Below are 23225 nucleotides of genomic sequence, written 5' to 3'. Positions count from 1 at the left end.
AAATGTGAAAGCCGCATTTTGAAAACAGAACCTGTGCCCTGATGTCATTTAACATTTTGACTTGCAGGAGTGATACTAACAAAGAACTGAGTCCCCGCACGTTTTCTTTGGAGGATCTGATTGTTTTAATTCAGTGTACAGTTTTATAGCTGTCAGTCAGACATGGAGAAAATGAGAATGCATGTGTGATCTCTCAGACATAGCCATTAGTTTGACAGCCATGGGCAGTGCACCTCATAACTTTTAAAGCCCAGGCAAACAGCTTAGTCTGTCTATATTTAGGCTGGTAAGCTAGCTCTGAGGAATGCAGGCCTGACAGAGAATGCAGAGAGACAGATGTCCAACTGGTGACCAGACCCATGCTAAATTCCTATTTTAAATTGGTTCAAATCAGGCCACTTTCTCCTGGGATACTGCTGATTTTAAATACTTTTTTCTTGGCCCTCTGTGGAGTTGAGTCCCAGTTTGGTCTTCTGCTTGAATTTTGATGGAACCTCAAGGTTTCCATTTTGTTTAGGTATTTTGCAGGAAAGGATGTCTCTAGTAAAGAAGAAGGAAGAAAAGTTATGGATGATGAAGTCTATTCAATGATGTTTGTAGTGTCTGATATTGCAGACTACTAACTGTATAACCAGAGGCTATTTGGAGAATCTGCTAAGTACAGTAACTTTTCACTAATAGGAATGCCATGACCCTGAAATTTGCCCAGGACTAAGCGGAAATGAACTTTAGAACTGTCCATAAAGAGCCGGCCTACTGAAAGTGTTGATATTTAAATAAGATTGGGAAACAAGGGTGATGGAAAACAAGGGTGATGGACCTTTTTTTGAAGAAAAAGAAAAAGCTCCTTTCAAGTGGTTATTTGTAAAGAAAAATTTATTTTTAATTTTTATTTAAAACATATTTTAAAAGCTATCTTACTATTGCAACATGCTTTTACCTTGAGTGTGCAGTGTGGGTACTTGAATGTGATAAAAAATAAATCACTTTCACACTGCTCCAGTCTCCACTAATTTAGACACACCAGTCTAGAAGTGCACTCATCAATATAGTAGCCATCATCCACATGTGACTATTGAGCATTTGAAATGTGATTGTATAAACTGAGGGTCTTCTCTGTGTGAAATATACACTGGGAACACTTAGTATGACCAAATGAATGTAAAATAGCTCATTCATTATTTTTATACTGATTACAGGTTGAAATAATATTTTTGGACCTATTTGTTAAGTAAAAATATATTATTAAAATTAATTTCCCACCTGTTCCTTTTTACGTTTTAAAAATTGGCTACTAGAAAATCTAAAATTACACTGGCAGCTTGCATTATATGCCTGTTGGACTGTGCCACTCCAGCCGGATACGGTGGCATCATTAGACACTTGAAAACCTCACCGGGGCTGGATTTGCCCTTGTGGAATAACAATGTGAGCCAAGGGAGAATGGGGGAGGATGAAAGTCACCATATTTGGCTGTTTATCCCAGTCTTCCCCAAATACCAAGTTCTTAATGGCTGCTGTGCATTCAAAATAACACTCACTTTAGGAGGAAATGCTTATGGTCTGTAGCAGTCCATTCAAAAACAAACCATCCAATAAGAGAGGAGTCGGGCTGCAGGTGGAGGAGAAAGAGGTGATTTTGCTGTGGGACCTACCTCTTTTCTCTTGAAGTATTCCCCATGGTCATGGGCTCTGATGCATGTTTCAGTATCATCATTTCCTTTCTTTCCAAAATAGATTAAATCCCCTTATGTACTCACTCTTATGTATTTAAATTCAGCATTTCCTTGTCTGTGTCTCCCAATACATCCCTTTGTCTTATAGCCTTTATTTCATACATTAATATAATGATCGTATATCTGTAATGATTTATATTGCTTATATATTGATTATATTCTGTTTACCAGCTTTCCTTACTGTACCTGTCAGAATCAATTCTCTTACCTTTGTCTTTGGCCAAAGGCACCAGCTCCAATACCAGCACTCATCCTGGCTCAGCTGCATTTTGTAGCCCTAACACAGACGGACAGGCAGGCAGGGTTGTTCATTAAGCAAGCCTTCCAGGTGAGGACACTATGCACACTACAGCCAGCTGAAAGTGGGGTCCTGAATGCAACATTGGGAAGTCCCTTTAGTTTCTCTGTGCTTGCTTCTCTGCTTCTTTCCAGATTCGTAAAAGGAGAAATGTGAGACTTCAGGTTAGAATTTCCAGTTCAGGGACGTAGAGTTGAAAGGAAAAGCTCTGTTTCCTCTACTCTCTATGCGTACTTCTGCCACCAAATGGGTTTTTTACCACACCAAACAAATTCTCTGACGCTAAATTGGTGTCCTATAATTCAGTTCAATTGACATTATCTTCTTGGAGTTAGCTCAGATCTCACAGGTTAAGGGCCCAGACCCATGAGACTACCCCTACTTCAGACACTAGTCATTAGTCTGGACCTCCCATACTTTGGACTATAAATCCGGGTTCCCATGATCCCCTCCTCAAGTTTAATAATTTGCTAATAATCGGCTCACAGAGCTCAGGGAAACCCTTTTTTATGTTTATTACATGATAAAGGACACCGATGAACAACCAAGATAAAGAGGAACCTGGGGTGAGGTCCCGAAGGGTCCCAAGCACAGGACCTTCTGTCTCTGTGGAGCTGGGGCATACTACTCTTCCAGCGTGTGGATGTGCTTACCAAAATGGAAGCTGTATGAATTGTGTCCTTCATGGATTTTTATGGAGGTTTCATCCCATAGGCCTAACTGATTATTAACTCCGTCTCCAGCCCCTCTCCCCTCCTCAGAAAATGAAGGGTGAGGTGGAAAGTTCCAAGCTTCTAATCATGGCTTGGTCTTTCTCATGACCAGCCCCGATCATAAATCTATCCAGGAGTTGTCTCATTGAAACAAAAGACAACCCTATCACTCAGGAGATTACAAGGTTTAGGACTTCTGTGTTAGGAACTGGAGGCAGTGACCGATATATACTATTTCACTAGGATGTTTTTTAAAAAATATCTTTCAGGAAATACTGTTACACAGCATGAAGATGCCAAACTGTGATCTTCTAAAACCACGGAAAGTCCTCTATAATAAAGAATTAGGGGGAGATCTCCATTGATAGCAACAGAAGAGATTTGGTTGAGTAAGGAAAGCATCCCTGGGCCCACTGTAGGCAATGAAAATACCAGTTGGGAACCCCTCCACAATTCTGAGAGGATAACTTGTCTTCAAATGAAACTGTCAGAAGTCCCAGTATTTAGCTACTCATAGAAAAGAGTGAAGAGTGATTAACTAAACTGGCTTTGTATTCCTTCCGTTTGATAACCACATCAAAACCACAGATGCAGATAGGGAAAGTAGAAAATGAAACCATGTGTTTAAGTAGGACATTAGTGTGTCCAATTTGTGGCCCAATGGAAGCACTCTCAGCTCATTTCTGGGGAGGAAGGACTATGGGGAAGCAATTTTACTACATCTGTTAACATGCAGTTACTCTCTTGCCCACAGAAGGTGTTTCATAGCTTGTAATTGACTCAATGTACTTTCCTCTGTTAAGTGAACACAGAATCTTAGAGAATATTAAATTGATTCTTGCTGCCAGGTTTCCATTGATTGGCTTTACCTATGACAGAGTTGGACAGAAGAATTAGAGTGGGGTTGGGGGGAAAGTTGGATGTTGGACCCTGGTACGGCTAACAATCTCTGTGTACCACATAAGTACTCAGGCCTTGCTGCCAGACTCGTAGAATAAGACCACTTGGTTGACAGAGGAGGTACCACATAGACACATACCTCACTCTCCTTCTCATTCCTCAAGCTGCAGGCCTTCAGCCTTTTAACTCCTCTCCTACCTATAGATGGAGGGGAAGGCCATAACTTCCTCAATAGATAACAAGCCCCAGCCTCTTTCCTTACAATGAAAATCTTCCCACACTTGGGAATACTCAGGGGTGGATTGTGAGAGATCCAACTCTATGGTGACTGGTTTATGAAGAGGAAGAAGTGGGGAAGGACTTTGGGTGAGGGTGCTGGATGGTCTTGTACTCTTATTTTTCATCGTGTTTTAATATCTTTTAAAAAATCAGACATCCATCTCTTAATGTAAGAATTTTAATTTTCTTAACAAATCTACATATGTGATTCTAATTATTTCTTCACAATAACCCAACTTTTGGATCTCATTAAGAGAATCTGCCTTCTCAATTTTAAATCCTATCACAAAGTTCTGGGGATATATCAGGCCCAATTGCCCCTATCCCCTAATCTTAAAGGTCTCTTCCTTTGCCAGCAAGCAGAGAAAGGGCAGTATTCCACCAAAAATGTGGATTTGGAGGTCTTAACCTGGGGTGTGTATACATCAAGAACCTCTGAAGTTGTGTTTATGGGCATTTTATAGCTTTCTCAGATTTCTGAAGAGGTCTATTAGCCAAAAAGATTAGAAATACTTCTATAGGCAATCAGCAAATCAAAACATCCGTTTTGACCAATTGAATTCAGTCAGTTTTGACTGACTAAAGAGTTGACTTCAATTTTTAAAACTTCCAAAGAAGAGAGTAGGCAAATTGACACTTAAGTGTAAATATTATCTCAACAAAGATTTTCACTGAAGAATACACATGCGTGTGCATACACAGACACACACACACAGAATTTTCTCCAGAGTTTCTTACTCTGTTATGCTAGCAATGTTGGCAACATTATTGTTATAATTATTATACCATACATTTGTTTAGCACTGAAGAGTTTGCAAAGGACTCTTCAGGGTATAAACTTATGTAAACTTTTCAACAGTCCTCTGTGGAAGGAATTATTATTGCCGGTGCTGTGGTTAAGAACCCTGAAACTTGGAGAGGCTAAGCCACATCTTTGGTAATGATGGACTTTAGTCTTGGGCTCAGAGCTTCTGAACTCCGTCCCAGGAATCTAAAATTTATAGTTATGAAAAACACTTGGCTAGCATTTAGCGTATTAGCCTCTTGAGAAGAATGGATAAAGGCATTTGAGAGAGGGCTGAGCATCCTTTAACTCAAACTCACTGGCTTTGCATATCACTCATCCTTGGTACTGGTTCTGTTGAAGGTATACCAGAAAATCACTTTCTTTTTTCCTGAAGAGTGAAGTGGGGGTGTAGGCATGCAGACACTTTGAGACTTGCTGGTTGTTAACACATTTCTATGAGCCAAGAAGGGGAAATTGTTATAACCCAGCTCTGGCTCATATGCCCAGGTTTGGGATTGACTGGTTGAATTTTATTGTAAACATATATATTTTTTAAATGTTTATTTATTTGAGAGAGAGAGAGATGGAGCATGAGTGGGGAAGGGGCAGAGAGAGAGGGAGATGCAGACTCTGAAGCAGGCTCCAGGCTCTGAGCTGTCAGCACAGAGCCTGATGTAGGGCTTGAACTCCCAAACCGTGAGATCATGACCTGAGCCAAAGCCAGACGCTTAACTGACTGAGCCACCCAGGTGCCCCTAATTTTATTTTAAGAACACTCTAGGCCAAGGCAGTTTGAAGTCACATATCATGGGCTTAGTTCAGTTTAGTTTTGTTGGACATGCATTTATGAGGTCACTTTTGTGTGATGCATTTTGTGTTAGATTCTGAGGATATAAACATAAAGAAGACATAATTCCTCTCAAGGCTGCTCACAGCCTGGGGTTCAGGTAGAATGGTGTGTGTGAATAAGATGGGGCAATTTTTGAATTACTTACGAGTTCTCATTAAAATTTCTTCAAGTCTAAATTGGAAAGTGTTATTCATTAGCCTTCAAGCCAAATTTTGTGGTGGCATTCCTTTCTGGATAATTAGAAGTTTTGGTAAATCTCAGAAATTTATGGCTAATTTCATCTGGCATGGAAATGTGGGTTGAGTGGTTTTGTTATAACTCTGAAATATAAGTGGAGGATGTTCCTGAGTCTCTTCCCTCAAACATCAGGGAACATCCATAAGTTTTGAATGAACTAAGTTCCCAGACTCAACAAGAAGGTGGTCAATTATTACCTCTACCCTCTCGCCCAACTTTTTTGTTGGGTAAATTGATACTATCCTGGAACATTTGAAGACATCTATTAAGAACTTAAGGACCATAGTTAAGATATGTTTTAAGTTAAAAAAAATTTTTTTTAAGCTGCCCATTACCACTTAGTTTTCTATCCTATTTGTCAATTTCTATATTTTCTATATTTCATCTTTTTTTTCTCCTAGAACAAATACAAGGAAGACTATGAAAATAAAGTCAAAGGCAAATGGAGTGAGACACCTTGCTTTGAAATTGCAACCGCCAGAATGAATGCTGATAATATCAGCACAGTAAGTAGGAAGGAATGACCAGATGTTCTTAGGTTGAAAGTGTGACCCTTTCTTTTATGACTTCAGACCCCCAGCTGCATCTAAAGTGGTACCAGAACATTAGAGTCCGGGTACCCCTTCATGGGGGTAAGATCTGTATAGAGTTCCTATCAAGAAAGAAATTCCCCTATCTCTCTTTCCTTTTGAGAAATACTGCTTTGATCAGATTCCATTATTCATGCCTCAACTTTCATATGAACAATACAGTTTCAAAGTGAGTACAGGTTAAGGGGGGCCCTTTTAAATTTATTCTTTGCCTGGGGAGCCTAAACAGTACATTTATGAAACTGATTAGTTTCTTCCCTGATTTTCTTCACTGAAAAACACTCTTTCTTTTCTCTTAAGTTCTCTACCCCTGGCCTTTTAGAGCTCCTTCTTGAAGGCTGGTTTTCAGCCTATTATAATTGCTCCAAATCTCTGTTAAGTTGCTAATTGTTTTTGTGATGGCACTGCATTCTCTCATTGTAACCTGACTTGTGTAAGCCAAGAGGAGCGGCTTTGTGTAACCTCTCCCACCAGCCCCTGTCCTCCCATGTGAAACCTGTGCACAGTCTATGCCCACAGCCATTCTCCAGTATGTGTAATGTCTTACAGAGGAAATACCAAGAAGACTTTGAGAGTATGAAAGACCAGATCTACTTCATGCAGACCGAAACACCAGAGTACAAAGTGAATAAACAAGCTGGGGTGGCAGCTAGCAAGGTATGAGGGGATGCTCTCATTTGTCATGATGGTCTTAGTGTGGGTGAATTTCCTATAACTCTTGCTTTTGTATATAATGGGGAAAAAAGCATTCTTGGGGAACAACAAAATAAATATTCTGGGGTTATAATAGGGCTACCAATTTTTGAAAAACTTGGCTGTGTGTGACCATTAACAATACTAAATAACCATCTTTAATATTTCATAAATGACGTTTTGATACCTGCAAGTAGAAAGGCTATCCTCTCAGATAGGAGGATCCCCCAAGAAAAGACAACTGGCGACCTTATATGAATATGGACACTCCCACACTCACCATTTCCATTATTTTTCTTATTTTCCTACTAATTGGTGAAAATCTAGTCACAGACAAGATAGACAAATTCATAGATATGCATATACTCTATAGACTAGACTTTGGTAAATAGAGTCCTTAGCATTCTAAAGCACTAGAAAAAACATAAACTTCAAAGCCAATCAGACTTGATTCAAACCCTGGCCTTGGCTCTGCTGGAGCAGTGAAAGCAGGAGGATCATATCATCTAGGAAGCTATTTCAGGATTCAGGTGCAAAATAGTGATGTTTTGGATCAGGAACAGGGCAAGACAAGTGATGAGATGTACTTTGAAAGGTAGAGCTGACCTAGTTTGCTGTTGGGTTGGATGTGGGATATGTGAGTAAAGTTTGGGTCTAAGCAACCAGACAGATGGGATTTCCCTTTATCAAGATAGAGAAGAATGTGGAAAGAGTGAATGATTATTTTTGGAGGGAAGACATGAGCTCAGCTTTCAACCTGTAAGATTTGAGATGTCTTTTAGACATCCAAGTGGAAATATTAAGTGGACAGTTGATTGCATGAGTCTGAAGTTTCTGGGGAGGCATCCAGAAGGATTATATAAATTTGGGAGTCATCAGTAGATGGATAGTATTTAATGTCATAAGACTAGAGGCCATTGAGGGAGCAAGTGTAGACCCAAAGCTCTGAGAACTGAACTCTGGAGTATCTCCATGTGAACACATCATCGAGGTGAGGTAGGAATAGAGTCAAGAGAAAGTGGGAAGTGAGTGAAGAGAGTGATCAGTTGTGTCAAATGTTTCTGAAGTGGATTTACCAATAGGTGGTCTCTGGTGAACTTAACAAGAGCAATTTGGTTGAGTCTGCTTAGAGAGGGCTCATGAGTGGATGAGAAGAGAGAAATAGAAAAGTGTAAGTATACTCAAGTTTTTAAAAGTATTTTCCTGAAAGGAAAAGAAGAAAATGGGGTAGTAGCTGAAGGATATGTGGATGAAGAGGGGATTCTTTTAAGATTGGAGACAAAGACACCATGTTTCTATGCTGATGGAAAAAAAATCCAGTGTGGGACGAAAACGTGATGATGTCTGAGGAGGGAAGAGTGGCTGAAGTAATGCCCTTGAGTAGGTGAAAAGGGAAGCGTTCTGGTGCTTAACAGGAGGGGTAACTTTGCCATGGGTCTTGACAATTCATCCATAAACAGGAGAGGAGACCACATATCCCAGGTACAGGTAGGAAGATAGGAGGGTGTGTGGAACTCCTTTTCTGGTTGTTTCCATTTTTCAATGAAGCACATAATTCTATACTAGAGAAAGGTTATGTCTTTCATTCCTGTAGTGTATCCCCTATGAGTCTTCTTTGTGTGCTACAGGGGATAGTGCACCTGTGTTTCAGTTGTGTATCTCCTGCCTTTGGATACCAAGCTGGTTATGTCTGTTTTTCGAGGCTCTCAAATGTTAGTAGCTTATCTAGGATTCTTTGAATGTTCCTATATTCTATAGTTATATCGCCGGAATAAATGGCTGGCACTGTGGATCAAGAAATAGGATCCATTTCTTGTTCTTCTCCCTTTGGACATGCTCCTGACAGGGGCTTCTGAGCCCTTGTTTAAAGCTTCTGCTAAAGCTGGAATTAAAGGTGTAAAGCAGGAGGGGCAGAAAGAAGAGGAGAGGTTGTCATCCAGCCTCCAGCCCCTTCCTCCTCCTTCTGCATGTACATTAAATACACACATGCTTACACACAGTCATAGATGAGGCATTAAAGGGTAGATTGATGATGCTAGAGGCTTGCTTTCTTTAAAAATATGTTGGAAGTTAGGCAGCTAGAGGCTAAGAGCTCAATGAGGGTTGTGGAGCAGTAAGTGTCTGGGACATGATGCACTATCATTATTTGTGTGGCTATCTCTGTCTTTGAGGGCAGGGACTATATGTTATTCTTCCTTGCACCTGTCTCAGAGCCAGCACGTAATTGATACCCTATGGATGTTTTTGAATGAATAAATGAATGGCAGGAAGTTATCCTGGAAATTTATGCAGTTTCTCTGCTACTGTTATGAGTTACTATGAGTATTTTGTTTGTAAAATGTCAAGCTGTCACTTTTCTAGAAAGTTGATTTATGGAACTATGTCGTAATATCCATAATAGAGACAAGAGCAAAAATAACCCAGAGAGTTACTTTATCACTTTATTTCGCTCCTACAGGTAAAATACAAAGAAGACTATGAAAAGAATAAAGGAAAAGCAGATTATAATGTACTTCCTGCTTCAGAGAACCCACTGCTCAAGCAGCTGAAGGCAGCAGGAAATGCCCTGAGTGATGTAAGTACATTCTTGTCAAAAAGTGTTTTTCCACCTTAGCTGCCAGAGAGGTGAAATTTCTCTCCTTCTATAATGGCTAAATGCAAGTATAACTTTGCAAATACTTTATGATTCTAGTGTAGCAGTTTCCCTGGAACTGTTTAACCACAGGAAGACATAAATGCCTCTGAGTATGATGTATGTCCATTTTGGGGGTTCTGTGTTCAATGGCAGAGAAATCTTCATTTGCTTATAGGCCCTGGTACTTCTATATGAACAAAGAGCAGGTTGTAGGAGATACATGTGATTTTGACACAGACAGGAGGAGACTTTGAAAGGGGAGGGGAGGGGGGCAAGAGAGAGGGATCAGGTTGTGTGTGTACCCTGCCCTTGTGTTCTTCGAGCCACTGGGAGAAGACCGGTGTCCTGTGTTTCACAGCTTTTCCCCCTCACCACCACCATTTTCTGTGCAGATGCTGGCCCTAGAAACCATAATTTGCAGACAGCATGACTTAAAAGATGGCTCCCTAAGTCTTCACAGGAATTTCTGCTTGTGGAAATAAAAGCCTGACCAATCCAATTACATTTAAAATAGATAAGTGAGAACTGGCATTAAGAGACTAACAGCCCAAAACCACTTTGACTATATAAGAGACTGAACATGTGATCAGTTGAGTTTTTCCCTTAGAGTTACACTGTGTTAAGCTTTCCTAATATTTGAGGATGAAACATGGTTCTCTTTGCAGGTTAGTTATCTTTTCTTTGTCCCTTGAATTCAGTCAGCACTGTAGAGATGCATACATGTGATTGAGGAATGGGGTGAGTGGAGTGGCAGGTGAGAAGGTGTCAGTGGGTCTGTCCACATAGCTCTGTTGGGAAATTAATGCAAAGCCTGTCTCCTGTTTCCTAAATGAAGATCATCTTTATCAAGCATATAAAAGCACAGGTCCAAATCTACTTTGTTGATAAAGAGAGCAATATAAAAATATAAAAACTGAGTTGCACCATTTACAATTTCAAAACCCAACATGAGAAAGTGACAATAGCCCACTTTATCAGTGTGCCTTTAAAATCCAATAGTTGTAGGGACACCTGGGTGGCTTAGTCGGTTGAGTCCAACTTCAGCTCAGGTCATGATCTCACAGTTCATGAGTTTGAGCCCTGCGTTGGGCTCGGTGCTGACAGCTTAGAGCCTGGAGCCTGCTTCAGATTCTGTGTCTCCCTCTCTCTCTGCCCTTCCCCCACTCACACTCTGTCTCTGTTTGTCTCTCAAAAATGAGTAAATGTTAAAAAAATAAAATAAAATCCAACAGTTGTTACTGTTAGATTTAAATCCTAGCAGAGAAGAAGAGTGAGCAGGTTCATGATCCGAGTTCTTGTATATACCTTAATTTTAAGATATATTATCTGTATAATAAGGCATTTTCCCTTGGTAGAAGGAGGAAGAGAGACTGTCTTTCTCAACGTATACTAAACTTTTTCATGCATGTTTGTTAAAAAAAAATAATCACTGCTGCTCAGAATAGTCCCCTCTGTTGTGGCACTGTCAGTGAGGGACGTGTGTGAGTTGGGGCATAGAGGAAGTAGGAGTTCCAAAATACACCCAAACTCCACAACTAAGGGCTTGGTCTGAGGCAGCATTCTGGTTTCTTAATTTTTTTTTTTTTTTGGTGAATGTTAAAAGCCTAAGCTTTACAGTAATTACTAATAGAAGAAACTTATTCACAACACCCCAGTGTTTGATCATCCGTTTTTAAGACAGTTGACAGGCGATATCTTTTTTCTGCTTCTTTTGTTTAGTGTTGGGAAATACAAGTGTTATAATCAGTGTAGGAGTGACAAGAATCTATTTTAACTGATTTTTTTTTCTTTTACAGAAACTATACAAAGAAAACTATGAAAAGACTAAGGCAAAGAGCATAAATTACTGTGAAACCCCCAAATTTCAACTTGATACAGTTCTGCAGAACTTCACTAGTGACGTAAGTAATCCTGTGGTTACTTCCTGTGTTAAGAAAAGATCCATTATTCCCCCCAATCAATACATGAAATATGTTTTGTCTTTCAGACTAAGTACAAAGATTCCTACGTAAAGAATGTTTTGGGACATTATGTAGGCAGCTTTGAGGATCCATATCACACACACTGCATGAAAGTCTCAGCTCAAAACAGTGATGTAAGTTGTAAGACCATTGTTTAGCTTTCCAATGAACACATCTTTAGGGCATGAATAAAATGGTTGCATCCTTATGTCTGATGTCTTTTCCTCATAGAAAAACTACAAAGCAGAATATGAAGAAGACAGAGGCAAGGGCTTCTTCCCCCAGACCATAACTCAAGAATATGAAGCAATCAAGAAACTAGATCAATGTAAAGATGTAAGTCCGTAGCATGAACTTTGAACGTCCTGACCTCCATAGCCTCAGTGGTCAAAAGATAGTTAAAATTTTAACACTTTTCAAATATATGCAGGCAAGGAAATTATAAGAAACAAAACTTATTTGGTAGTAAACTGGTTTCCCCTGTGGTCACCAATACATTTCAAGAGCTAATTCTAGTTCATTTTCCCCAAGAAGAGTTATCAGAAATGTGAAGAATGAGAAAGTTTCTTGTACAGTGTGAAGGCATCTCTCAAAGACACTGCAGTCTAATGAGCAAAGAACCATGTGTTTTATTAACTACAAGTTTCTTTTGTTTTGGGCAATGTTTCTGCTTGCTTGGTCTATAGGTCAACTTGGATTTGACTGCTGAAACTATTCCTTTTTTCCTCCACAGCACACCTACAAAGTCCATCCAGATAAGACAAAATTCACTCAAGTCACGGACTCTCCCGTTCTGGTGCAAGCCCAAGTCAATTCCAAACAACTGAGTGATGTAAGTTCATCTAAATGTTCAAGAAATCCAATTATGAGGGATAACATCTCACAACTCCATATATAAAATCCAGTGACTTGTCACATTTACAAAAAAAAAGACTATTTCAGTTTTAGCAAATTTAACTTGTATATATTTGTAATCACCTAAAATAGTTCCTTATTTAGTTGCCTTGCATCTTCTTGGATGGATAACAATTATAGCGAAATGGTTCTATAAGGGAAACTAATGTAGCTTACCACACTGGAAAAGACCATGAGTTTTTGAGTCAGACAAAACTGGATTCAAATTGTACCTCTGTCATTTATGACCTGACATCACAGGCAAATCGTTTAACTTCAGTTTGCCTCATATTTCCCTTTTATAATTTGTGGTTGTTTTGAAGAGTAAATAAAAGGAGATATGTGCATAGTAAATACCCTGACCCAGAGCAGGTATTCAATACAGGGGACTTCTCTCTCTCAAATAAGTTTTTAGAAAATGGAGTCTTTGAGATAAGTTTTATCACATGAGTTTTAAGCATGAACCTCCAAGCTTGTGTTAAAACAAAATAAAACAATAAAAGTAATCCCAGTAGATTTATATCCAGAAATACTTCAGATGAGAGTATTAACAAACTGTAATGGATGTGAGGAGGTGTAAGTTCTCCAATACATGAGCATTGACAATAAAAAGAAAGAAAGGGCTGTGACTCTCAGAATCTACTGATTCTGGGGGCTGATTGTGATATGCATGGAGAGGAAGCATATATGAAAGAGCCACCTCCTTCCAGGACAGTTCTACCATGGTAACCAACATCAGCCATCATGTGTTCAGCACACAGGCTGTCAATGGGGGCCTACCCTAGCTCTAGACTTCTCTCTTGATCTTAACAACATTGCCAGTTGTTATTTATCAAAACGTATTTTACATTTTATTTTATGAAATGTACCACACAAAATTTTTGTATTTTGGAAAAATTCTTCTTCAGAACTAATTGTATCCCTTATTGCCTGTCTCTCTGTCCCTTTCTCTCTCTCTCTCTCTCCCCCTCTCCCTCTCAGCTGAACTACAAAGCGAAACATGAAAACGAAAAGTTCAAGTGCCACATACCTCCAGATACTCCTGCCTTCATCCAACACAAAGTCAATGCCTATAACCTGAGTGATGTATGTTCCTGTGTGCTATGCTATGGGATATCCTGACAACCTGTGTTTTTATTTCTGGATTGCTTCACTGAAAAAACATTTCATTAAAAATGGGAAGAATACTTAACATTTGTATCATGTTCTTATGCCTCTGCCCACATATCTTTGAACTCACCTTATAAATGTGGGTAGCAACATTGTTAGTAGCTTCATACAATTAGACAATCTTAATATGTTTTAATCAACCCTCAAAATGCCATCACTCATGTATGTTTAATTGCAAATGATAATGTTAGATCTTTTAGACACACATTCATTTATACTGTGCTATAATTTTCATCCAGGACCTCATTTTTTAGATATAATTTCATTTTATTTACTCCTCAGAGGTTTAATGTCCCTATTTTTACACAAATGGTGCTTATTTCTACATGTAAGAGAACTTTCACTAAGATATAGTGTATTCAGAAGGCATAAGACCAGGTGTCCGTTGCTATTTTTCATTTTCAAAACTTAATTTTATAGACAAGTCAAATTCTCCTTGTAGGGGAGATCTCAATTTCTTCAACAATTCTGTAAATAAGTGCTAAGATTATCCAGCATCAATGAGTATTGTAATGATTCAGGAAATAATTTTTTCAAAGGACTTTGAGATCAAACTAAAGTGTTATCTTTAGATCCTAAAAAGTAAATTAACTATAGAATATTTGTGCCACTCTGTGAAATACTCCATGTTAGGATCAAATATTAGTATGGTAACTAGAATTAGGTTAATTTGATGAAAGATTCTAATGAAGAGCAGAAAATCTTGATCTTGGAAAATTCAAAGCTTTAGCTTGAGGAGAAATACCTAAAATATGCACGATTTTCTGAACAATGAAAATGATCCATTTATTTCATTCATACTAAGAGTATTGAGATATTCCTTTGTCTTTAAAGTGTGATAACATGCATGTCATTTTTACCAATTCCTTTGTTAAAATTTTTCTGTCCAGAATGTCTATAAGCAAGACTGGGAGAAGAGCAAAGCAAAGAAGTTTGACATTAAAGTGGACGCCATTCCCCTGCTGGCAGCCAAAGCTAACAGCAGGATCGCTAGCGATGTGAGTGTGGCCTGGGCACCTGGGCAGGGCGCCCTCACTGACCTTTCCTGATGGGTGGGCTCTGGCATGTGTGATGTCTTTACAGGTGATGTACAAGAAAGACTATGAGAAAAACAAAGGGAAAATGATCGGAGCCCTCAGCATTCATGATGATCCCAAGATGCTGCACTCTTTGAAGACGGCCAAAAACCAGAGTGATGTGAGTGTCTTTGTGAATCACCCTTATTTTCAGATGTGGTTGTACTTACAGTTTAATATAACTTTGGGTGGGATGTTAGTCCAAGTGAAATCTCAGATTCAGGATAACAAGTCAAGCACGAAAACCCAGTGGTAAAGATGATTAAGCTCTTCATTCTGTACTTTGAGATACCGGTGAATATTGTAAATGTTTCCTTAATCTCTTTAATGCCCTGTTTTCTTAAGGGGAAAAGATACTAGCAATAGCATTTTCTTTATTGTTTTTCTAGAAATGGGTTTAATATCTCAGTACCCATAAGTATATATTTATTCTGTCATGATCTGATCTAAGGTGCTTTGCAAAAATACATACAGAAAAAATTAGAGGAAAGAAGTGAGAAAATCAGGCTAAAGACAAAGTAGGAAAACTAGATGAAGCATAACCTCAAGAACAAAGTATTTTATTTTATAAAATAAAAAATTTATAAAATATTGATCTCATTTTAAAGACTAAAATATCCAAAATAAAATAAAACTCTTTACAAAAATTGCCTCTCTAATTCATGGCATAAAGGAAAAACTCCCTATTCTGTATCACTTATAAATATTCTTATTTTTATTGAGTATATTTTTGGATTTCTATCTGGGAGAATTAAGGAGAATGTGTAGAAATACATGCTACCTACAACAAAATGGAAAAAAAATCTTTTTGTGCATTATTACTATAAAGAAAAATATTAGATCTCAATGAGAAAATCCAACTTCCAAAGGTGTTATAAAATGTATTTTCATCAAGTGCTGAACTGAATACTTTTCTAGGACTGTGCCTGAGTATCTAAAGTCCACCTTCTACCTTTTACCTAATTTTGCACTATTTAAAAAATCCATTTTCCTTCAAACACATTCAAATGGAAAGAATTATTTAAAATTTTTTTAAACATGTATTTATTATTAAGAGACAGAGAGTCACAGAGCATGAGTAGGGGGGTGGGGGAAGACACAGAATCCCAAACAGGCTCCAGGCTCTGAGCTATCAGCACAGAGTCCGATGCGAGGCTCAAACCCACAAACCGCGAGATCATGACCTGAGCTGAAGTCAATTGCCTAACCAACTGAGCCACCCAGGTGCCCCTGGAAAGAATTATCTTAAGACAAAAAATTGTTTAGAGAGCAGCACTGGTATATCCTGGTTTATTCTGGTGGAGAAATGTTAGGATAAATAATATAAGCATATATATGGTTATTAGCAGCCTAGATTATACAAGACATGAGCCTCTGCCATATTCATTCTACTTTTTTTGCTTCATGGAAAGTACTGAAAAAATACAAAATTTTCCTTTTTGGTTAAGTATAGCAATGATGAGAATGGCTTTTATATCATGAGATACATATTTTTTATCGTTGTTTTTCTTTTTCCTTTGACAGAGATTATACAAAGAAAACTATGAGAAGACAAAAGCAAAGAGCATGAACTACTGTGAGACCCCCAAATATCAACTTGACACTCTGCTGAAGAACTTCAGTGAGGTTCGAAAGGCCATGGTTACCCCTGGAGTTTTGGGGCTTTTCTACCACTTGACAAATAACATATGTAATTGACATATTTGTCAATATGTTTTCTCTTTCAGGCTAAATACAAAGATTCATATGTACAGAATGTTTTGGGACATTATGTAGGCAGCTTCGAGGACCCATATCAAATACACTGCATGAAAGTTTCAGCACAAAACAGTGACGTAAGTTGAAGACAAATATCCATGCCTCTCAGTGATATTATTTGGGGGCAATAATAACCATGATCTATTTTTATTCTTTCTTATTCTAGAAAAATTACAAAGCAGAATATGAAGAAGATAAAGGGAAATGTTATTTCCCTCAGACAATAACGCAAGAATATGAAGCAATTAAGAAGCTAGACCAGTGCAAAGATGTAAGTCAGCTGCTCTGAATTCTTAAAATTGGGTTTGGGATTCTTGTGCCATCTAGTGGTAATTTTAGCAGGAGTTTCAATGCTAACATCTAGTGATTAGCAGGAGATGTTAAATTTTAAATTTTGGGTGGAATTGGAGAGCACAAAAATTACTGTGAAGAAAACTATTTGTTATGAAAATATCTTGGGTTTTAGAAATCTTTATGTCCGCTAGTTTATATATACATGGTTTGGGGAGTAAGGGAAAATAGGGAGATTTATGAGACATAGGTGTTCATTCATTTAACAAATTTACATGAGGAGCTAGCTTGTGTCAGACACTGTCCTTGGTGCTGGGGGAGAAGAGGGGACAAGATGGGCTGCCTCTTGGGAAGCATGAATTTTACTGGGAGAGGCAGAAAATAAAGAGCACAGAAACTTAAAAAAGATATCAGACAATGGTAAAACAACCCATGTAGAATGATGCTATAGAATTAAAATAGGATGATGTGGGAGAGAGAGACTGGATGGGCACCATAGACCAGGTGCTCAAGGAGGATCTAAGGCAGGAAAGTGCAGCCATGCCAAGATCAAGGTGAGAGCAACTGGAAAAACAGTCTAAGCAAAGAACAAGGAATTGAAAGGATGAGGTGGCTGAAGTGTACTGGAGGGAGGGATAGTAGGAAGAGGTGAAATGGTAACAGGTGAAGTTGGGGGTGGATTCTGTAGAGTAGGGTTCATCAGCCAGGGTACAATTTAGAGTGAAGCCATGTGCAATGGAGAGCCATTGTAAGGCTTCAACAGGAGGAAGATTAATCTGGTTGCTAAATTGCAGCAGGGAGGCCAGTTTAGAGGCAACTTCAGGAGAGAGAGAGAGAAGAAGTGAAAACATATCAACCAAGTTTTCAGGAAATAAACTCTATGTTTGACTGGAAATTTTTTATATGTTAGCGTGTATATGAACAAGAATATAAAGATACATTATGAAATTTCATTCAAGAACCTTTTTTTCTAGCATACATACAAAGTTCACCCAGATAAGACTAAATTCACAGCCGTCACTGATACTCCTGTACTGCTGCAAGCCCAGCTCAACACAAAACAGCTTAGCGACGTAAGTGCCCTGTTTGTGCAAGTGTGAGTGACCTGGAATGCTGTGTTTCTTTGAAAGAGAAGCATTTTCTTGCTTAATCTTCATGGTCTCATCTGTCATCCCAACGGTGTCATTTTTCAAGATTGGTTTAATAAAATGCAAATGAAGCCGCCAGATTGATTTGTAGCCTCTGGAAAGATGGTGTTAGATGAAAATAAAAATAACGAATATTTCTTCAATAAGTCACCAATTTTCAGTGGGGGATTTGCTCATTAGGATGTGTCACATACCCAAAATAACGCAGACTAAGACTTGATGGCAACTTAAAGAAAAAAACAACAAGAGCATCTATCTGTGTAGGTAACAAGGCAAGCAGTCTCCATTCTTGAGTTTGCTAAGACTTTATAAGAAGATAAAAAGCACAGAAACAAGAAAGACACCTGGCAGTAATAAGAAAACTAATATGGGGTCATGAGACAGAATTCAAACAGAGTAATGGGAGAGGGGGTGAGTGGGGGGGACACTTCAAATTGGGTGGTCAAAGCAGAACGGTCCAGCCATGTGAAGAACAGGGCAAGAACAGCAGTGCTTCTGAAACATTCACTTTCACGTGGATCACCCAGTGACCCTGCCAAAATATTCTGATTCAGTAGGTCTGGAGGGATATGTTGACTCTCTAACAAGCTTGTAGGTGATGCCGCTGCTGTTGGTAGACCACACTTTGAGTAGAAGATCACAGAATTTAATAGATTGAGTGTCCGTGTCCTGAAGGCACAGCCTAAAACTTTAGACAATGAGTTTCCCATACATACGTTGTGATAGCATTTACAAAATGACAATGCAAACTGGATTCCATCCCAATCCTGAAAGAGGGAGTGAGGGTCAAGGTTCTGTAATGGACTTTGATTGGATGGACTACCTCTTTGAGGCATTTTTTTTCTGAAAAGCGTAGGAGTACTTAGCCATATATATCAACACTCCTCTATATGCCCTCAAGGAAATTCTGATCCTGAACTGTTTGGATATCTTCTACTGTTTTCCAGCTGAATTACAAAGCAAAACATGAAAGTGAGAAATTCAAGTGCAACGTACCAGCAGATGCTCCACAGTTTATCCAACACAGAGTCAATGCCTATAATTTGAGTGACGTAAGTACCAAAGGCACAGAAATCTATCATTGCATGTACCTGCAAAGAGGAGATGTGATGGGTGTTGTAAAAAACCAGATTAGGAGTTCAGCAACTAAACAACTATGGAGATTGTTTTCAGAGTGTGAGTGGAGTTTTAAGGCCTAAATGTTCGGAAGGCTCTTACTTAGCTATCCTTTTTTCATTTCCCACATTCTCTGTTACCATCAGAAACATCCTCTGAATTACGCCCCTGCTAATCTCTAGAGTTTTGTAAGATCTGTCCTATAAATGTTGCATTTCACTTTCTCAAAATGGTTGTCATTATACATTGTCCTTTATACGTCAGAGTAGTACAATCTTTAGAAAGTTCACAGAATGTTAAAAAGAATATAGGGGAGAAGCTGGATGACAGATTAATGAATAATTATACTATCATTTTGTAAATATGGTATTTGTAGGTGAAATAAGTCTATATACACAAATTTTCAATCTGTTTCTTTTACTGGATGAATCTGTGCTAGATTCATTCTTACAACTCCTCTGCTGAAATTTTTCTGTCCAGAATGTCTATAAGCAAGACTGGGAGAAGAGCAAAGCAAAGAAGTTTGACATTAAAGTGGACGCCATTCCCCTGCTGGCAGCCAAAGCCAACAGCAGGATCGCCAGCGATGTGAGTGTGGCCTGGGCACCTGGGCAGGGCGCCCTCACTGACCTTTCCTGATGGGTGGGCTCTGGCATGTGTGATGTCTTTACAGGTGATGTACAAGAAAGACTATGAGAAAAACAAAGGGAAAATGATCGGAGCCCTCAGCATTCATGACGATCCCAAGATGCTGCACTCTTTGAAGACGGCCAAAAACCAGAGTGATGTGAGTGTCTTTGTGAATCTGTCTTGTTTTCAAGACAACATCCCTGTTAACATGCCCAAGGGTGGTAGCATGTAAAAGGATTCCATATCCAGGGGCACCTGGGTGGCTCAGTCAGTTGAGCATCCAACTTAGGCTTGGGTCATGATTCGTGGTTCGTAGGTTCAAGCCCTACATTGGGCTCTGTGCTGACAGCTCAGAGCCTGGAGCCTGCTTTCGATTCTGTGTCTACCTCTCTCTCTCTCTCTCTGCCCCTCCCCTGCTCATGCTCTCTCAAAAATAAATAAACATTTTAAAAATATTAAAAAGATTCCATATCCATGGGTTCTGTCATGTTCACAACAAATTGCTGAGGAGAAATTTTGGAAGTAGAATTATTTCCCAGATTCTTGTACCTCTCAATTTAAGGAGGGAAATTACTGATTTATACTTGATATCCATTACACTGTGAAAAATATATGCTTTAATATTTAATAGAATATTGATTTTAATTCTCAAAACTTTTTGGAAGACATCAGTAGATATTTTCATATTTTCTCCTAAAAATACCTTTAAAATGATGGTTTTAAAACTGTCTATATATTGGAAGAAAATCATGTATCACAGATAAAAATCTTACTATTGTTCTTTGTTAACTTTAGTCATTAGTATTGGCATAGGTTCAAGAAAAATACTCCATTGATTCTAGACCACCTTGAGAATCTGATAGAAGTCTTGGATCATTCTTCTAGATAGATGAACTTTTTCTTCATGCCTTCTGTCTGAATTTCAGAGAATTTATGAATTCCCTAAGGCTTCCCTATGTCCAAGTCTCATCTTTTGATTAAAATTCTTACTGCAGAGAAGAAAATATCTATTACAAATTGCAGTGTATACTGCTTAAAAAATGTTTAGAGAATTCCTTTAGAGTAAGAATTTCAAAATAGCTTGCAAATATTATTTTTCATAATTAAATAGAAGGATGTTTGTATCATTTACTTTCAACCGTGTGTTCATATAATGATCTATATATACCTTCTTTAATTCATTTCGCATTTGCTGTATAGTCGTATAACACTTTAAAACATCATATTCAGTAATTTTCTCTAATAACTTCACACTGAATTATGTCAGTATACAGTGCTCACATACATAATACTGCGCTTTTCACTAGATCCTTATCCCTTCTCAACTCAAAAGTTTATAGCTGCCTGTTAACAGCACATGTATCTTTATCTTTTGTTCTTCATCTTATCACAGAACCCATTAGAACACTAAGCACAAAGTAAGTGTTCATAAAATACTTGGTAATTGACATCGGCAACCAAAAGAGATAGCCAATGATGAATCATTCTCACAGAATATCTAGGCTAAATGCTAGGCTGCAGATACAGAATGTGCATAGCTTTTAAAGAGAATCTTTTAAAGCCATTTGGACCTTTTGACAGCATTTTATAGACGCAGATATGTGTGAACTGGTATGAGCATGAACAAAAGAGTCAAAACAATTTAGTCAAAAACACTTCCCCACACTAATCCTGTTGTGACATTGCTTTATTGGTTTTTCAGTGTTCATGCATGCTGTCAGAAAATTTCCATATTTTATTTTTATAAACCAAAGTCTAGGTTTTATAATTAAGTGATAAGTTTATTCAGTAAAAGTAACTGCCCACAAAATATTTAGAAAGAAGATCGTATTCCCTAAGAAAGCTAAAAGATCAGATCATTTGCAAAAGGAATTTCTACAGAAGACTTATAAGGCATATTTATACTTACTAGCCTAGGTCACTGTCTTTAATGCTTATATGATTATGGGGAGATATAATGGGTTTAGAATTTTCCTAGTGGCACTGGGTCAGAATTTTTCTCTTAAGGTAATTGGTGAATGGACATGATAAAGCTGGGGCTTTGACCTAATTAGCACCCTAACATTCCAGAAAACCAGCCAATGAAAGTGCCTTCTGAGGCCCAGTCAAGGCATTTGGTTTATGAGAACACTGTAATAAGTGCCAAGGTTACTTTAATGGCTCAGTTTCACAAACTTTTCTCCTCTGAGGTCTTATTATTGCTGCAGTCTGAAGCTTCTTTTAAATTGTTACCAAAATTAAGCTTGGTATGAAAAACATTTGGGATTCTCAGTGGAGCTTATCTACTGTCAGAAGCATAGTCAGGTTGAAAAATCAGTAACCATTTAAAGATGATGTTAGAAAAGCCAAGCAGTCAAATGTATAGCTCTATTCATGAAGTAGTTATTTTATATAATCAGAAGTATGAAATGATTGTCATAGAATTCTCATCAGTTAAAAAATACTTCCTTATTCGAAAACAATTCAAAGTTGAGATGGCTTTGGTAAAAATAATTCTTGTTAAAAGTCCTTGAAAACCCCTGTTTTAAAATAAAGTAATACCTGGTTGAAGCAGAAGCTGTGGGCTCCTAATGTCTGACATTGCTCTTTGAGCTAAAGAGAGATTTGAGAAAATCTGTCCATGTATGATTTTTTTTGGGGGGAGAAAGCATTCAGTAATGTGTAACATATGAACAAATTATAGGAAAAAATAAGTACTCAGATGTTTGAATGTGTTTCTCTAACTCGTGTTTGTTGTTTATGAGCGATTTCTGTGCTTTTCTGGAAATCCATTCAAGATTTGCAGTAATAAATGGAAATTTCCTATTCACAGCATGAATATCGTAAAGACTATGAGAAGTCAAAAACTATCTACACTGCACCTCTTGATATGCTCCAAGTCACTCAAGCTAAGAAATCTCAGGAAATTGCCAGTGATGTGGACTATAAGCACATCTTACACAATTACAGCTACCCGCCTGATAGCATCAACGTGGATCTTGCCAAGAAGGCTTATGCACTACAGAGTGATGTGAGTAATCAGTTTTTCTCTATTCCCTCTTTCTAAGGTAGAAACTGAAGTGATCTTTAAGTGGAGTCATGTTTTTGACAATTCTCAGAAGTGTCTGCATTGTCTTCTGTATGTAGCAAGTATGTAATGGGAAGATGACCTTTGTGGTTCTATGAGACCATGCCCTTCAGAGTTAGAGAGACGTGACTCTAGCATGAACCCATCACTATATCCCTTCCTTGTAAAACTAGAATAAAAGAATTGTTTTGAGAATTTGAATTCATGCGAAATACCTAGCTTAGTGTCAGGCCCTGGTGAAGTCTCAGTAAACATTCACTGTTATCATCACCATTGTCACAAAGATCTCCATTATTATCAACAATTTTTTTTATATAGGTAGCTATCTTGTCTACTTTTTGTTTCTTTGAGCTGGACTACTCTATAGACCTCATACATGCAGAGTCACTTGGTATT

At 38.2% G+C, this 23225-nt stretch overlaps 1 protein-coding gene across 1 annotated transcript in view; it reads left to right on the top strand.

Moving 5' to 3' along the window:
• NEB (nebulin) overlaps positions 1 to 23225 on the top strand; it is a 223438-nt gene that overhangs the window by 14902 nt on the left and 185311 nt on the right. Inside the window, exons 9-26 of the mRNA XM_042994438.1 lie at positions 6202 to 6306; positions 6940 to 7047; positions 9542 to 9658; positions 11515 to 11619; positions 11706 to 11813; positions 11911 to 12015; positions 12413 to 12511; positions 13555 to 13659; positions 14634 to 14741; positions 14827 to 14940; positions 16344 to 16445; positions 16547 to 16654; positions 16744 to 16848; positions 17843 to 17941; positions 18964 to 19068; positions 19613 to 19720; positions 19806 to 19919; positions 22575 to 22772. Of these exons, the coding sequence (XP_042850372.1) occupies positions 6202 to 6306; positions 6940 to 7047; positions 9542 to 9658; positions 11515 to 11619; positions 11706 to 11813; positions 11911 to 12015; positions 12413 to 12511; positions 13555 to 13659; positions 14634 to 14741; positions 14827 to 14940; positions 16344 to 16445; positions 16547 to 16654; positions 16744 to 16848; positions 17843 to 17941; positions 18964 to 19068; positions 19613 to 19720; positions 19806 to 19919; positions 22575 to 22772 (2013 nt within the window). The remainder of the gene's footprint in view (positions 1 to 6201; positions 6307 to 6939; positions 7048 to 9541; positions 9659 to 11514; positions 11620 to 11705; positions 11814 to 11910; positions 12016 to 12412; positions 12512 to 13554; positions 13660 to 14633; positions 14742 to 14826; positions 14941 to 16343; positions 16446 to 16546; positions 16655 to 16743; positions 16849 to 17842; positions 17942 to 18963; positions 19069 to 19612; positions 19721 to 19805; positions 19920 to 22574; positions 22773 to 23225) is intronic.

Source organism: Panthera tigris, chromosome C1, assembly GCF_018350195.1.
Source record: "Panthera tigris isolate Pti1 chromosome C1, P.tigris_Pti1_mat1.1, whole genome shotgun sequence".
In the NCBI taxonomy this organism is placed as follows: Eukaryota; Metazoa; Chordata; class Mammalia; order Carnivora; family Felidae; genus Panthera; species Panthera tigris.
Note: the sequence above shows the minus strand (reverse complement) of the source record. Positions and strands in the feature narration are given on the sequence as shown.